Source organism: Phymastichus coffea, unplaced genomic scaffold, assembly GCF_024137745.1.
Source record: "Phymastichus coffea isolate CEN01 unplaced genomic scaffold, Cenicafe_Pcof_1.1 PCOF00019, whole genome shotgun sequence".
In the NCBI taxonomy this organism is placed as follows: Eukaryota; Metazoa; Arthropoda; class Insecta; order Hymenoptera; family Eulophidae; genus Phymastichus; species Phymastichus coffea.
In genome coordinates, this window is record NW_026706830.1 from 4,948,229 (window position 1) to 4,966,149 (window position 17,921).

General features: G+C 35.1%; 1 protein-coding gene across 1 annotated transcript in view; it reads left to right on the forward strand.

The window, feature by feature from the left end:
- LOC131675344 (disintegrin and metalloproteinase domain-containing protein 11) overlaps window positions 1-17,921 on the forward strand; it is a 2,271,363-nt gene that overhangs the window by 1,871,080 nt on the left and 382,362 nt on the right. Inside the window, exon 15 of the mRNA XM_058954276.1 lies at window positions 14,532-14,651. Within this exon, the coding sequence (XP_058810259.1) occupies window positions 14,532-14,651 (120 nt within the window). The remainder of the gene's footprint in view (window positions 1-14,531; window positions 14,652-17,921) is intronic.

Here is a 17,921-nt window from a genome sequence, read left to right on the forward strand (position 1 = left end):
GGTTCGAACGCTGATTTCTCCTGATATAATAGTGATAAAAACAAAAGTATGATACATGTTTTCGATGTATTTTTTCACGTAGAATACGATGATACTATTAGTTTTTTATAGAATCAGCCTAAAACGTGCTAGAAACGAAAAACTGTTAGAAAAACGGATTTTTTGAATTTTTAAGCATGGCGCCAATAAAAATACGGTTCGGATAACATTTTTTTTATTGTTTAAGAGAAAACAAAGATTTAAAAAAAAATTGCAGCCCTGAAGCTCCCTTCTAAAAAAAGATATAGTGATTTAAAAAATAAAAATCAATTTTTATACTAGAAAAACTATATATATGACCTTGAAAAAAATTGACAGAAAACTAGGCTCTATACAGAAGACAACGCCGTCAACCGCATATCGCTAGCATTTTTCAGTCCAAAGAAAAAAATTCTCAAAAATTAGCATCGATTTTTGGGGCCCCAGGGACCCCAGAGGGGTCTAGGGAGGTCCGGTTGGCGGCAAACCTAATCTTTTTAGATGTAGAATACACCTATAAATCTAATTTTCAGATCCCGGAACAGGGGCATTTTGACTATCTAAACGGGGGGTACCATTTGATTTATAAACAACTGGACTCTAGTGATCCCGTAGTTATTACCTTTCTCGATCTAGCTAAAGCTTTCGACACGGTTGATCATAAAATTTTTCTTGATAAATTATATAATTATAGTGTAAGAGGAAATATCCACAATCTAATTAAAAACTGTCTAAGCAAACAAAAACATAAAGTCAAAATCAGCAATATACTTAGCAACACTGAGGAAGTTCAGATAAGAGTTCCTCAAGGTACAATCCTAGGACCACTGCTCTTCATAATTTATATAAATGATATTTTACAAGTCTTGCCAACTAATACAATTTTCTCTTTTTCTGATGATACAGCAGTCATCTCAACTGGTACCAATTGGCAAGAAACAGAAACAAATATAAACATTCAATTGGATATAGCGGAAAAATGGTTAGCCCTTAATAAGCTGTCACTCAATATTGATAAAACAGTTTATATTTAATTCAGTAACTACTGTAATAGCACATCTAAAAATTTGGAAATAAAAATACAAGGTATGACAATACATAGAGATGAATACATAAGTATCTAGGAGTGACTTTTGATAGTAACATGAAATGAAATCTTCACTTGCATAATATCTACAAAAGATCCACATATTTAACTTTTGTCTTTTACAAATTATCAAGAATAATGAATTCCAACGTACTAAGGATTCTTTACTTGTAATTTAGTGGTTTACAAGGCTTTGCCTGAGAGTTTTGCATTATTTGCAACACCTCAGAGAAGCCATCCTCGTCCCTTGCCGTCCCGTAACCAGCCAGATAATTATGACCGACGCGCGCACTAATCCAGACACTAATTTATTTCCATATCCGCCTACCCATACCCGAAAAAACGACGCAACAAGTCGAAGAAAGCGATCCGACGGATGAGTGAAAAACGGAGCTCACGACACTTTGGAGACGCCGGCGACTAGAAACTCGTCGATGAAGCGGCAACCAGCAATCAACTATGTCAGGCTGCTGCGCACCATCGGTGACATCCTGAGCGCCACACACACAAACAGTGCTGCCGATCACTGATAACACTCGGACACACACACATAACACCCGGCTACACACCACACGACCGAGAGGGAGCGCTCCAGGAAGCGCTTCGGAGATCGGCAACAGAGCACGAGGTTAACATACGGGAGTGAGGGTGGCCATTGTGAAGAGCGAAACAGACTAAGCGAGAGCGAGTAAGACAGACTAAACAAGAGCGAGTGAGACAGACTAAACAAGAGTGAGCGAGACAGAGCATATGAAAGCGATCGAACTAGAATAAATACCATACTAATTGAAACGCAAACGCAATGATGAGGGCACTACGAAAATAAAACGAACATATAATTATTGTATAATTGCAAAATATCTAGCGAGGCGATTTAGAACATACTAAAATAAATATTAGAAAATACTTGTATGCGTTCACTACAATCCCGTAAGTGTATTAATAAATGACAAACAATTTAACAAGTTAAATTTATAATTGATTGATGAAATTTGAACCTCTGATGAAACTCGCCGGTGACGTCACGACTAATAAACGAATTAGAATAACATTTGATTTCCGTTCGCAACGAAAAATAAATAGGAGTAAGGGTAGATTTTTCTCATCAATCAGTGCTGGCCGACTTAGTGGGGGTGAGAGAGGGTAAATAGCGATGAAGTAGGAGATAAAATGAGGGCACTGTTACTTTTCTAATTTGCATATTGGCCAATGACGAAAAATATTCAGAGGGCGCTACCGATATCCGAATTAGCATATCGGCCAGTAATAAGATTTCTTCTCGGAAAAAAGAGAGGAAAAAGGATCTTTGACCGCGAAGAGCCGTTTCTCGTCCATTTTGCCGCTGATCGCTACCGTGTAGAAAGCAAGTACGAGATTCGCTGAAACCATACGAGGTGTGATTAAAAAGTAAGGTGAATTTTTATTTTTCTCAAAAAATATTTATTTATTCATCAATTTTTATTTTATCTCCTTCAAAGTAATCCCCCTCGGATATAATGCACTTGTGCCAACGCTTTTTCCAATCCTCAAAGCATTTCAAAAAATCATTTTTTGTGATCTTATTTAGTTCATCCTTCGATGCCGTCTTTATTTCCTCAATCGTGGCAAAACGCCGTCCTTTCATGGGCCTCTTCAGTTTTGGGAACAAGAAGAAGTCACAGGGGGGCCAGATCTGGGGAATACGGTGCCTGTGGCATTGTTACTGTGTTGGTTTTAGCCAAAAATTCGCGCACAAGCAACGATGTGTGAGCAGGGGCGTTATCATGGTGCAAAAGCCAATTTTTATTTTTCCACAAATTCGGACATTTCTGGCGGATTGCTTCGCGCAAATTGCGCATAACTTGCAGGTAATATTCCTTATTTACTGTTCTACCCTGTGGCAAGAACTCATGATGCACCACGCCCCTGCAGTCAAAAAAAACTGTAAGTAAAACCTTTACATTTGATCGAACTTGGCGTGCTTTTTTTGGTCTTGGTGATCCAGAATGCCTCCACTGGGACGATTGAGTCTTAGTCTCGACGTCATAACCATGTTTCGTCACCTGTTATAACCCTGTTGAGTAAATCTGGATCATCGTTGACGTCTTTCAGTAGCTCTTGGGCGATGCTCATGCGACGTTTCTTTTGGTCCAAATTGAGCAATTTCGGAACAAACTTCGCTGACACACGTCTCATATCTAAAACACTCGTCAAAATTGATTGGCACGAACCAAATGAAATGCCAATATCATCAGCAATTTCTCTAATGGTAATTCGACGATTTTCCAACACTATTTTCTTCACTTCTTCAACATTCTCATCAGTTGTTGATGTGCTGGGGCGTCCAGAACGAGGTTCGTCGTCGGTGTCTTCTCGGCCTTCTTGGAAGAGTTTATACCACTTGTAAACATTTTTTTGGCTTAAAGTAGACTCACCGTATGCCACTTTCAGCATTTCAAGTGTTTTGCAACGTTTGATTCCATTTTTCACACAAAATTTAATGCAAACTCTTTGATCCATGTTTTTAGACAGCAGCAAATCGTGGAGCACGCAAAACACTTCTAACCTTGATGCCTCTCACAAACAAACCAAACATACTACAAAGCTGAAATTTGGAACGTATATTCTAGACGAGTGTACCGACATAACCAAATAAAAAAGTCGAAGATTGAACGGACGTAGCCCGCTAAATTTCAAAATTCACCTTACTTTTTGATCACACCTCGTATAAGGACGTTGAGTTTTGTCGAATGAGTCTTCAGCCGTATCTGCAAGTAGGCAAAGTGCCACTCACTAGTAATAGTTGCGAAGTGCGGTGCGTAATTTTTGGTGCAAATAATCCCTTCATAACGCGTCGATCCGTCGACGTCGGGAATATAGTGCACCGATCGAGTCGCGCTGATCACCCGCCATTTCGATCGTACCTGTATCTTAGCTACAGAATAAAGGAAAGTAAAGTGTAACCTATTTTCATTATTTACGCCTCGTTGACCCTTCTTTCCCTGCATGCTGATATGATTTTCAGCCGCGGACGATCGACAGCGAGGATTCTTTTGTTCGCATTTCTAGTTCCGAGCATTAGATGACTTACGCGCTAACTCGAACTAATCTCCGAACCGAGGTGAGGAGTTGTATCCTGAGCTGCCGGCACTTCCAGGACGTGTGATGACGGATAAAATCGACAATTGGTGGATACCATCGGCATGAGAAAAGAAAATCGCCATGAAGACGTCAACCTGCCCATTCTTCGCAGTCGCACGTGGGCAAATAGAACTATGTCACGATTTTCCGACCCTATTCCCGACGATCGCCGTAAATCAGGAACGGCGGTCTGATGCTCTTATTATTAGTCGGGGGAAAACGAGCCAATCAGGCCTTGTGGCGGAAGTACTTTGAGTATGCGGCTAAGACCCCAGAAGTTTCCCGTCACATACTATACACTATATCACAGGTTTGCTCCTATGGGATAATTGCATGAAGAGCAGCTTATTCAGGATCAATTAAATGATTACAGAATCTACTAACTAGAATACTAAGAATAGTTAACAAATACTATTTTATAACGGAAAAACACCCATTGAATATTGTCCAAACCTTCTCTCTAGAATCACTATTATTCCACTATGAATTTTTATCTCATATATACACGAAAGTCGTTTGAAAAGTCCGTGCAAAAATAAAAACTGCTTGATTTTTTTTTATCAATTATTTACAATCTGTCTTTTGACAATAGGTAAATTTTACAAAACATTTCAATTACATAGAATTGGTTACAAAAGAGTTTGCTTCAGTTACAGGAAGATACTTCTCCATTGATCAGTACCAGTACTTTAATACCTCGCTTGTTTAATCTTGCACAAACACTGTTTTATATTTCTTGTATCTTGAGACTATCGGTGTTGTGTATATTAGTTTCTTTGCTAATTTGTTAGTGTGTTCCTTTATCCTGTTGGTTTATTTTCGGCGCGCTGATTCAATTTCTTCTCTTACTGTGTTTATATTTATGTCTTTTCTTATATATTCATTTGTGACAAACCATGGTGCATCAGTAATAACTCTTATTATTTTGTTTTGGAATCTTTCTATTATGTCTATACTTGATTTTGGAGCTGTGCCCCAGAGTTGTATGCCGTATGTCCATACTGGTTTATTTATTGACTTGTATATCAAAAGCTTATTTTTAATTGAAAGTTTAGATTTTCTCCCTAATAGCCAGTAATATTTCCTTGTCTGGAGATTGAGTTGTTTTCGTTTGGTCCATATGTGTTCTCGCCATGTTAATCTTCGATCAAGGTGCATTCCAAGATATTTTGCTTTATCTCCTTGTGGAATTTGTTGATTTTTAATACTTACTGGTGGACAAGATCCTTTTTTCTTGGTATAGGTTACTTGAATTGACTTCGTTTCATTTATTGTTATCCTCACTTATCGAACCAGCTTACGGCTGTGTCTATGTATATTTGCATAATGTGGGAGGCTGTTTTTTCGTTAGCATGTGATATCAGAATGGCTGTATCGTCTGCATACGTGGCGATGTCAATATTTTCCTTGATTGGCAGATCATGTGTGTATATTAGGTATAATATTGGACCGAGAACGGTTCCTTGTGGGACTCCTGCTTTAATTGAGTATAAGTTTGTTGTTTCATCATTTACTCTAACCTTAAAAGTTCTGGCGCTTAGATACGATTTCAACAGTAGATAGAGATTTGGTGGTGTGATTTTTTTAAATTTGCATAGTAGTCCTTCATGTCAAACTTTATAAAAAGCTTGAGCCACGTCAAGAAATACTGCATTACAGTATTCGTTGTTTTCAAAACTGTTTACTATTTTATTAGTTACTCTATTTATTTGTTAGATTGTGGCGTGGTTGTTTCGGAAGCCGAATTGATATTCAGAAATTATGTTTCGCTCGACTAAAATTTTGTTTAACCTTTTGATAATTATTTTTTCACAAATTTTGGATAATATGGGCAGTAGACTAATTGGTCTGTAGGACGTGACCTTTTGTGGCGGTTTTTCCGGTTTTGGTATTAGTATTATTGTTGCAATTTTCCATGCGTCAGGGAAGTATTGTAAACGAAGTATTGAGTTTATTACGATAGTTATGTATCTTATAGCTTTTATTGGAAGTTCTTTCAGTAGCTTAGCATTTATATTATCATGTCCAGGGCTCTTCTTGTTTTTTACGTGACGTATTATGTGTTTTATTTCTTTTATTTTAGTATTGTTAGTTGGTTGAATGTTATTGTTGTTGCATTGTCCAGTTTTTAATAGGTTTTGTTCTTCTTCTTCTGTTATTTTACGTTGTGAGGGATTGAATACATTTTGTAGATGTTTGACAAATGTGTTTGCTTTTTCAATGCTTGTTCTAGCCCAAGTCATATCGTTTTTTAATATAGGAAGAGAGAATTTTTGTGGTTGTTTAATTTTTTTTGTGGCTATCCAGAGCGAATAATCGGTAACCTCAGTTGTAGTTAGGTTTGCTAGATAGTTGTTTATATTATCATTTTTTTCGTCATAAAGAAGTTTTTTAAGTTCTTTAATAGACCTGTTAAATTTTGTTTTATCTGTTAGTAGCCTAGTCCGTTGCCAAATTTTTCTCAACTTTCTTTTTTCTCTTATTTTGTCTGTTACTGTTTTGGAATTTATTTCTTTTTTATTTTGTTTTATTGACTATGTAGGGGTTGAATTTTTAATGGCTATATAGATGTTGTTGTTTAAATTTTCAATCGCAGCATCTATATCCTGTTCTGTTTTTAGAGGTATGTTGCATGTAATTTTTTCGTTTATTATTTCTCTGTAAAGATCCCAATTTGTTTTTTTGTTATACATAGGACTAGTTTTTTGGTTTATTTCTATTGTTGAGTTTAGGTTAATAATGACTGGAGAATGGTCTGAGGTTAGGTTAAGACATGATTCAGCTGTTAGGTGTTTAGGGCATAGTCCTTTTATAATAGCGAAATCTATTAAATCCGGTAGTTTATTTATGTCTGAAGGCCAGTAGGTAGGTTTGACTGTTGATATTGGCGTTAAGTTTTCTTTTTTCATTACTGCATATAAGGTTGCTCCTTTTGGATTTGGAGTTATTGATCTTGATCCCCACCATGGATGCTTTGCATTATAATCTCCTCCTGCAAGAAAACGGTTTCCCAGGCTATCAAAATATTTTTTGTATTGTTCCTTTTTTATTGTATGTTTTGGAGGGCAGTATAATGCCGAGAGAATAATGTGACCGTTGCTGTCTGTAATCGCAACATTTGTTGCTTGTAGGTAGTCATACTTGTGTGGTTCTATTTCGTGGTGTTTGATAGAGTTTTTTATTCCTATTGCCGTTCCTCCATGAGCCTTACCGTCGGGATGGTTTGTATTGTATAATGTGTATTGCAGTATTTTCAAAAAATTTTTATTTGTGAAGTGTGTTTCTGATATTAACATGATATCTATATTATTTTCTATCAGAAAAGGTTTTATTTCTATGTTTCTTTGCGCTAAACCGTTAGCATTCCAAATAGCTATTTTTATTTTTGTGTTCATTGTATCTTATTTATGAGCGTGGTAAGTAGATTTAGCATCGTGCCCATCTTGTTTATCAATTGATACATCAGTTGTGTCATCATGTTTACGAGTTGTTTCTCATTGTTATTGTTTACTATTGATTGAGATGTCTGAGTTTGTTTTGATTCTTCTTGTGCTGTATTTAAATTTCCAGCTGCGGCCTGCGCATATGAGACGTTTGACCTGACAATATTTTCTGTGCTTGCTATTTGTTTTGGTCTTAGAGCTGGAAATAATTTTTGTTGAAGTAATTTTCTTGTACTGCAGCCTTTATAACTAACTACATGGTTTCCTCCACAGTTTGCACATTTAACTTCTTTTATTTTTTGCTGAATGGGACACTCCGTTGAGAGATGATTGTTTGTGCATTTAACGCAAACTGGTGTTTTATGGCAATAGTTTTTTGTGTGGCCATATTCTTGACATCTCATACATTGTGGAATATCTCTTTTTTTAAATGGTTCTTCAAAGTAGATTATCTGGTTCATTAGTTTATTAATTTTATATATTTCTTTGTTGTTTTCATTCATTTGTATTTCTACGAAAAAAATTGGTAAAGGTTGTTTTGTTATTTTGTGTTTAATATTAAAAATTCTTATTACTTTGTGATTGTAGGTTTCAATCTCCTGTTTTAAGTCTGTTATATTGACCGAAGCATGCATGTTTTTGAGTACTGCTTTAAACGCTTTGTTTTCTTTTTTTGATAAGTGTTGAAATTAGTTTTTTTTTTTCTAGCTCGGCTATTGTGTTAGTGAATAGCTCAGGATTGTTGATCGGATTTTTAATTTCGTTATTATTCAGAACTTTTAGTGTGTATTGATTTTTCGCGACAATGTTAAGAAGGTCATTCAACGGACTAATATTTAAGACTCCACTTATGAATATGGGCGGTGATTTTGGCGATTTGACGGCTGTCGGTGTTTCTGGCTCATTGTTTTTGTTGCTTTTGTCGTTGATTTCCAGCACTTTAAATCTGTTACTTATTTCAACAGTTTTGTTATTCGGGTTTTCCAGCCAATAATCTTTGATGCTAGTTTGCCTCTTCTTGTTTATTTTGTTTTCCTCCGGACTGTCTCTGGTTCTTTTATTTTTTACTGTATTCCATTTAATTTCTTGTTGGTCCTTTTCACTATTTTCAGCCATGATGGCTGCTTTTAGTTTTGAATGATTTATAAATTTATTTTGTGTTTCCTTTCTGAATTTAATTTGATTTCGAAGAGCGCCTCGATGTACGTGCGCTCAGTACGAGCTCTCAAACGAAAGTGACGAGCTCTCAAACGAAAGTGACGAGCTCTCAAACAAAAGTGAGTTCTCAAACGAAAGTCATAAAAACTGCTTGATTTTTTTTAATAAATCTTTTTTATTTTCCAACATAGTCTCCTTTCAGGCTTATACACTTCATCCAATGCTGCTCTGGTTTGTTAATTCCTTCCAATTAATAGGATTTGTCCAAGTCTGTAAAATAGGCATTTGTTTCTGCAATCACCTCCTCGTTTGAATCAAATTTTTTCCCCGCCAGCCATTTTTTCATATTAGGGAACAAATAGTAGTCCAACGGAGCCAAGTCTGGAGAATAGGGGGGATGTGAAATGAGTTGGAACCCTATCTCCATCAGTTTTGCGGCCACAACTGCTGAGGCGTGAGCTGGCACATTGTTGTGGTGGAAGAGGACTTTTTTATGGGCCAACCGTGGACGTTTCTCTAGCAACTCGGTTTTCAAAAGATCCAATAACGATGAATAATATTCGCCTGTAATGGTTTTACCCTTTTCCATATAGTCGATGAAGATTATTCCTTGCGAATCCCAAAAGACAGTCGCCATAACCTTCCCGGCCGAAGAAATTGTCTTCGCCTTTTTCGGAGCAGATTCCCCCTTGGTAACCCATTGTTTAGATTGTTCTTTGGTCTCAGGAGTGTAGTGATGTATCCATGTTTCATCTACAGTGATGAAACGACGCTTAAAGTCTTGCGGATTTTGCTGGAACAGCTGCAAACCATTCTTGCAATACTTCACACGATCTCGTTTTTGGTGAATCGTGAGCAATCGCGGCACCCATCTAGCGGATAGCTTATTCATGTCCAAATGTTGGTGCAAAATATTATGTACCCGTTCGTTCAAGATGCCTACAGTACTAGCAATCTCACGCATCTTCACTCTTCTGTCAGCCATCACCATATCATGGATTTTATCAATGATTTCTGAAGTGGTAACCTCAACAGGGCGTCCAGAACATTCAGCGTCTTTTGTGCTCATACGGCCACTCCGAAAATTTTGAAACCACTTATAAACCATTCTAATCGAAGGTGCACAATCACCATAATGTTTATTAAGCTTCTGTTTAATCTCCTGGAGCGTTTTGCCTTTGAAAAAGTAATGTTTAATCAATACACGAAATTCTTTTTCGTCCATTTTTTTACAACCACTCGATTTCTTTGATTGAAACGAATGTAAAACGCAAAGTAATTGGCCGATCTAGCTGAAACTTGGTGTGTGCTCTTCCAAGATATGCCACTAACTAAAAATAACCTTGATACACACTAGTAGCGCCATCTCTCTGACTTTGCACGGACTTTTCGAACGACCCTCGTATATAGCGTAAAAAATAAGAAAAACTAAATATAATAGTATACAACTATCTAAAGAATAAAAAGTATTAGTATGAAAAACAGCTTGATCAGAGCTATTACACTCTTCAACAATCTACCAAATCATCTTAAAACAATAGTCAACAAAAATAATATTAAAAAATATTAAAACAATGGATTTAATGAAATCCCTGAAACTAGAGTCTTCGAAAGCCGCGCTGCAAAAAAAGTAATTGTAAGGAAATCAATCAGTCATTAATTACCATGATCAAAGATTTTTTGTATCGTACTTCGGATGTCCATGAGGATATAAATCTCCTTAACAAGATTTACTAGACTTTAGAGCATATTTATGTGCCCATGGTTTTGGCAACTTATACATTAGAGCCCATAATAGATTAACTTCGTACAACTATACTAAAATGCAACATAAGAGTAATAAAGTACTAAATGTTTTAACAGACTTAACTAATACATTTTTTAAATCATGGACTGACTTGACAGGAACTGTGAAAATTGATCTAAAATGAAACATAAAACCCCACACTCAGGGTATTAAATACATACAATTTATGAAAGCCACAACTTCAAAATCAGAAGTTGAAAAATCCTCTCATAAGGCAAAATACGAACCCATCAAAACTGTTTTCGACACTATCGTTAACATAGCTGTTGACAAAACTAACAAGATTTTAATGCAAAAGACACTGCCAGCCCCTGGAAAACCATTACAGTCTGCAAACTGTATTAGCATGCATTATTATTATTATTATTAGTATTAGGGAAGATCAACTATTTGAGATACAAGAAAGCTCTTCTGTATTTTGATAGAGGAACGCAATCTTTCACTAACTCAGTTTATACCCTAAAATTTCAACCAAAAAATAAAGACCGAATAGTTGTAATAGTTGCGGTATTCACATCCAATTACAATTGTACCGATATTATACAATATCAAAGTATGTTCCCATACTATAGGGTAACACGTGCAGATGGACTCAATTGTCCGGCCCATCTAAACAAAATGAAAAGTATAATAGATACAAAAGAGAAGAAAGCAAGCATGGATTACTACAATATAGCAAGACAGATACTAATCAGATTCTGGTGAAGAAGATAATAATAGAATAGTACTGTATTTAGTTTACATTTTTGCTTCTTAACATGGTAGTATTCACTGCCAAATTTAGACAAATTGTACAATTTTTTATTTTTATAAATATTATTTTCCTTAGTTTTATCGTTTTTCTTTCCGTCTTTGCTTTTTTTCTTTTTTTCTTCTGTAATTATATGCCAGACCATCGCACAGGTATATATTACCTCTGATAGGTTTCAATATTTTGTAATGTATTTTATGTATATTGCTAATTAAGTAACTTATGTACTTACTCTGGTAATATATAAATTAATAAATATGAAAACTGTGATACTTAACTGATCTGAGTATATTTTGGAAAACAAATTGCTTTCTTAGAAAATTGGTTTCGAAATGCTTGTGTCAATGAGTAAATTACTTACCCTTGGAAAAATTTTCAGTTTAATTTGTGAATTAATTTATAAATTTTTTCTACATCTTTTCAATTGATGCATTTAGTTACTCTAAATAAAGTATAAGAATATATAGAAAGAATTAATTATTTGAATATCAATTCTAGACTGAACTTTTATCTACTGTTAATTTCAGATTTCGATTTACTATTAACTTTTATCTATACTATGATTCCCATTCATTACTTGAATATAACAATAATTATAAAAATTATAATATTCAATTTTTATACAATTTTTTGATAAACACAATGAATTAATCTATAGTACAACATTTGTATTCATGACTGTAAAAATTCTAATCCGATAAAATTGAAATTATACTCGTATTGTTGAAAATTGGTTAATGAATTTTTTATGAATATCCGCTTACATTGGAACTTAGTACTGCCGATTTCTACAATAATATACCCAACCCGAACCCTTGAGAAGTTACGTAAACGTGTATTTATTTTTTTAAAGTGTGAAAAACACCCGAATTTGCAAAAAATTCTAGCTCAGCCAATTTTCAATTTTTTTAACATTTAAAACGCCGTTCTCTTTTATCTTTACTATACTTAAGAAAAAATATATATATATAACATATGGCAAAAAGGTTGCATCTAAGTTCAATTTCAAGGTTAATGTAAAAAATCATGAAATTCAAAAATTAGACCTTGATTTCGAAGAAGAGAAGTGAGCGAAGTTATCGCGCTCTTACAAATCTTCTTCATTTCTTTTTTCCTGTCTGCCAGACCACCTAGAAGGGACAAGATAGTAGTGGATACCTGAACATAATAGAAAACCATGCGTGAAATACTTTAACATTTTAGTGACGATGCGTGGACGGGAGATGTGAACGTAAATGGCAGATCCAAAGATCCCCATTACATATTTTTGATTTTTGTATCTAAACCACAGGTTATATAATATTAAATATCAAGATCATACAAGAATTCAGAAGAGTCAGTTGAGCCGTCTTACGTGATAAATCATCTGCCGAAAAATCGAGACATCCTGAAGTGATTTTCCGGCTTACTACTTTTACGTTTATTGAGAGTTTGGTTGATTATGGAATTTTGAACTCATTTACAGAATTGAAAAAATGGTTACATTACAAAAGGAGAGAATACATATATATATACGATGGTGGTCCGATAAGTACTTAGCCTCACCGCCCGATGGCGCCATTCTCGTAAAAGAAATATTCTATCACGTAGTACAAACTTCTCGATGGTTACTGTCAAGATTTCAGCCGGATCGAAGTTGTACTTTATTTTTGAGAGCGTGTGAAAGCAAGTGTGTCCGTTCATTTTTGAAAAATGGAAAAAGAGCAGTATCGGTCGGTGATTCGATTCTTGTTTTTCGAAGCGAAATCAAAAAGCGCTTGGATGCTGTGTACGGTGACAATTCTCCTTCGATGGCGACCGTCAAAAATTGGTCTAACGAGTTTCAACGTGGTCGCACGTTGATTTTTGAAGAGCCACGTCCAGGTGCTCCGAAAACGGCTACCACGGAGGATAACGTGACGAAAATTCACGATCTCGTATTGGTAGATCAACGATTGAAGGTGCGCGAGATAGCTAAGATTATAGGCATCTCAAAAGACCGCGTGGGTCATGTCCTGCATAAAATTTTGGGCATGAGAAAGCTGTCGGCACGATGGGTGCCGCGTTTGCTCACTCCGGACAAGAAGCGCAACCTTGCGACAACTTCAGAGCAATGTCTGACGCTGATTAAGCGCAATCCGAAGGAGTTTCTGCGTCGTTTCGTTACAGTCGACGAAACATGGATCCATTGGTATACACCAGAGACCAAGGAACAGTCGAAACAGTGGACTTTACCCGGCAAAAGTGCTCCGAAGAAGGCGAAGACTGCCCAACCCCATCGGCCGGAAAGGTGATGACCACCGATGGGCACTATTCAGAAGGTGAGATTTACATCGACTACCTGGAGAGGGGCAAAACGGTTACTGGGCTGTACTATGCCGAATTATTGGGCCGATTCGACGTCGAATTGCAGAAAAAACGGCCCCATTTGGCGAAGAAAAAAATGCTCTTCCACCATGACAACGCACCGGCCCACACCTCCGCCGTCGTCATGGCCAAATTGATCGAATTAGGCTACGAACTGCTGCCCCATACACCGTATTCTCTAGATTTAGCCCCGTGCGACTTCTTTTTATTTCCAAATTTGAAAAAGTCACTCGCCGGGCAGAAATTTGAGTCGAATGAGGAGATAATCGTTGCCACGGAAACCTACTTTTCAGACCTCGAGGAAACGTATTTTTCAGACGGGTTAAAGAAGTCGGAGCATCGCTGGGCGAAATGTATCGAACTAAAAGGAGACTATGTTGAAAAATAAAACGCCACTTTTCCAAAATTTTCGTTTTTCTTTTGTAGGCTAAGTACTTATCGGACCACCCTCTTATACACATACAAACACACATATTTATATTACATACTCCAGAGAGACCTTTTTACGTAGTACGTTTGGTATACCATATTGAAAATCTCTGAATAAATATTAAGCTGAGTGCAACTGCTTCATACGTATTTTTACTTAAATTTAAATTTGTTAATTGTATTTTTTAAATGAATTTTAAAAAGGTTCTAAAAACGATTTGTTTAATTGAAATTGTTCCCAAATAATTGATGTAAACATTAATATATTTTATTATATATATTTTTTATTATATTTTTATTATATTATATTTATTTTACAATTTCTAATAATTAATTCCTCGGTAATTTATTATATAAATGAATTTATTTCAGTAATGTCCGTTGTGGCCTTCTACAATGTCAAGAAGGAAGTAACCAACCGATAATTGATGGAATTAATACCCTTTATTCAAGAACTATCATATCGAACAAAGGAAAAGAGTACGAGTGCAAGTAAGTCAGACATTGTTGATCTTTTATTCAAAAATAAATTAAAGCAAATAATTCAGGTCAACGCATTGTCACACCCACAGACCGGATTTCATGTACTCAAAGAAATTTGATGCGATTAATACAAATCTGAGCTTAGAATTGCTCCTTAACCCTTAGTTTTCGAAATATCTTAACCCAAAAACGTTAAAAACACGATTTTTTACTGTTTTACAACTTTCCTAACGTTGTAAAATAACATTTTTCTGCAAATGTGATAATTGTATTTTAAAAAGCAATTTCTGTCCTTCAAAACACGCTGCTTATTAGCATAAATATAAAATATAAATATATATATTTATATTTTATTTTTATATAATATTTATATGCCGATAAATTGGCACTTTAACAAATTTCGTTTAGCGCGAGGGAAGTTTCGCTTACTCTGTTTTTCTTGCGTTTCTCACTGCATAACAGTAACCCGCCACAAACCCGACAATGAGAAAAAGAGCTATCAAAACTAAGATGCTACCCCACATATATGCTTATATGTGTTCAGACGCTTGATCAAAATCATTACCATACGAGATCTGTTCCAAAAGTATTCGACCTACCTCGATTTGTCGCCGCTTGATTGAATATTTGTCTTGGAAGACAAACTTAGAAATAAGCTGTACTTGCTAAATTCATTTAATAACGCATATAAGCAATCCATATGGGCAGTGAAAGAACAAAATATTAAGTTGTTACCCGATGATTCGAAGAACTCAGCTTTCATTTGTAACAGATAAGCACGTCATTGCCACGCTTTTTCTACCAATTCTTTAACCCTTTAATGTCCAACTTGACCAAAATTCGATGCTAGCTTCAGCCTTATATTTTTTAACTAAAAGATAACTTAATAATATTGCAAAGTATCTTTCCTAACGTTTTTGGATCCACTCTTTCCGAATCCGAGATCAGATTAACGCAAAAAATAGTTTGAATAATAGTTTTTTAATGTTTTTTACAAAAAAAATTGCATATTTTACTAGTCTATTTTTTTTTAAACGTGAGTTTGACTTCGATAAAGTTATAAAATAATGATAAAATCTTTTCTACCGTGGTCATTGATAGTTTCTCTTGAGATATGAGTGATTCAGCGATTTGTTTCCGTCATAATAAATAAATACGGTGATTGTTTTTATGCGACTTCATTCTCATGATGTGTTATATGTATTTACTCGACGAGAATGTATTTTTATGAAAAAATCATAAGTACAAAAGTTTTTTTCATTGTTTAGATTATTTCAATTATAGTCCCAAAACTGAGGCCCGATTAATTTTTACATGCGGTGAGGCCCAAAACACGGTTTTTCATTAGAAATACTCAGATTTCATGAAAAATAACTTTTACATTATACTAGGCTTTTATATTGGTTGCCCTACATTGGGTCTGATATGAATATTGGGATATATTAAGCCCAAATCATGTTTTATATTGAAATTTTGTACGTATCACCTTGAAACTTAATCTGTTCTATCATTTATCATTATCTTTGGCTAATTTTCAAATATGTATTAAATAACCCGATAAAAATACATTTTTTAAATCCCGTGAGTAGTTATCTTCACATTCATTGATAATACTTTCCTAGAATAATTGCGAGATTTCAAATCATTGTGATTTGTGCACTTTACGGAATAAAATTTTTTCAATCTGGTTTTATTTCCAGCTACATGAATTCCACAAGAATCGACATTTTTTTTCCAATTGAAAAATTTTGTTTTTTGTCTTGTGTCCATCCTCAATATATTTCTGCAATATTTGAAAAAATGTATAGCAAAGTATATATCAACTCTTTTCAACTTACATCTATTGTACTTTCAATTGTACACTCGTGATTCGTCATACGTATATTCTGAATACGTGCACTAACGTTCCTGTTATACATATGTCTATGAACGCCATAGAGGAATAGAGAAAGTCGATATGAAATTACTGAGAAAGAAAATCACTATGAATGCGTATTTATTCCTAGTTTGGATGATTCAGGAGAGTTAGATAGTGATTGGTCAGATAGCGAAGATGATCTCGATGAAAATGTTGTCGATGAACTCACTGTTCAATATCCTTCTCGATCATATTCTGAAGTATATGATTATTATAATAATACTAAAAAAAATTAGAAGAAGCGCATGGATATTTTTGAATAGAAGGAGAGAAGATGTACGATCATTCTCTTTAGAATGAGATTTTCTTGTCCGAATCGGACAAAAGGAAAACCTCTAATCGATCTCCTGCAGAGATATTTAAGGAGGCTCCAGCGACTACCGCCGGGATCAAAAACACAACAAAAAATAAACTTTCAAACTAACGGCTAAAAAATCTTATAAGCAGTTTCTAAAGCAATATTATTACAAAATAGTACGATTTTCAACGACAGTTGGTAACTTTTTACAACAGAAGTTCCAGAACTTGAGTTTGGTACGACGCACATAACCTATAAAGTAGACAATTTCAGACTTTTTTGGAGAATATCTCAAAATTTTCTACGGCTATCCATATTTTGCAGTACATCATTCGAAAGACCAAGTTTTTATCTATAAGAAGATCAGTTTTTCATTGCGTAACTACACCATTACTTTTAGTTATTGATGAATTTCTAACATTTTTTCACTTTGTTCCATAAGATACTATACAAAAAGCGCAAACTTTGAGATGAAATATCTCGAAATTTTCCACGGCTTGAGGGGTAAAGAAGAATACCGTTGGATTCAGTGCATTTTCACTTATCGAAATCACTATAACTAACATCGAAACTTTTCAATACCCCTCCTCGCTGGAGCCTCCTTAAGTTGTTTTTCTCTACAGAATCGAAAAATTACCTTATAGAGGCTATAAAAGCTAATGGATATGAATTATCTCTAACAGATTTGAATACTTTCCTAGGTATAATCATTTTCTCAACATATAACAGGAGACCAGCTCAACGAGATTATTGGTCAACAGATCCATATTTGAAAAGTGATATTGTTTGCAACTTTATGAGTCGCAACAAGTTCGGAAAAATAAAAAAATTTCTGAAATGATCAAAGTTGGAAAACAAAAATGAGTCGGACAGAGTTTGGCGTGTTCGAAATAACAGAAATAGTCAACAGAAATATCAAGTAGTTTGGTTATTCTTGCACTGCATTTACCATCGACGAAATGATGGTAAAGTATTTTGGTAAATCTATTCTAAAACAATTTATAAGTGGAAAGCCAATTCGATTTGGTATAAAGCTTTGGGCTCAATGTAGCAGTTTTGGTTA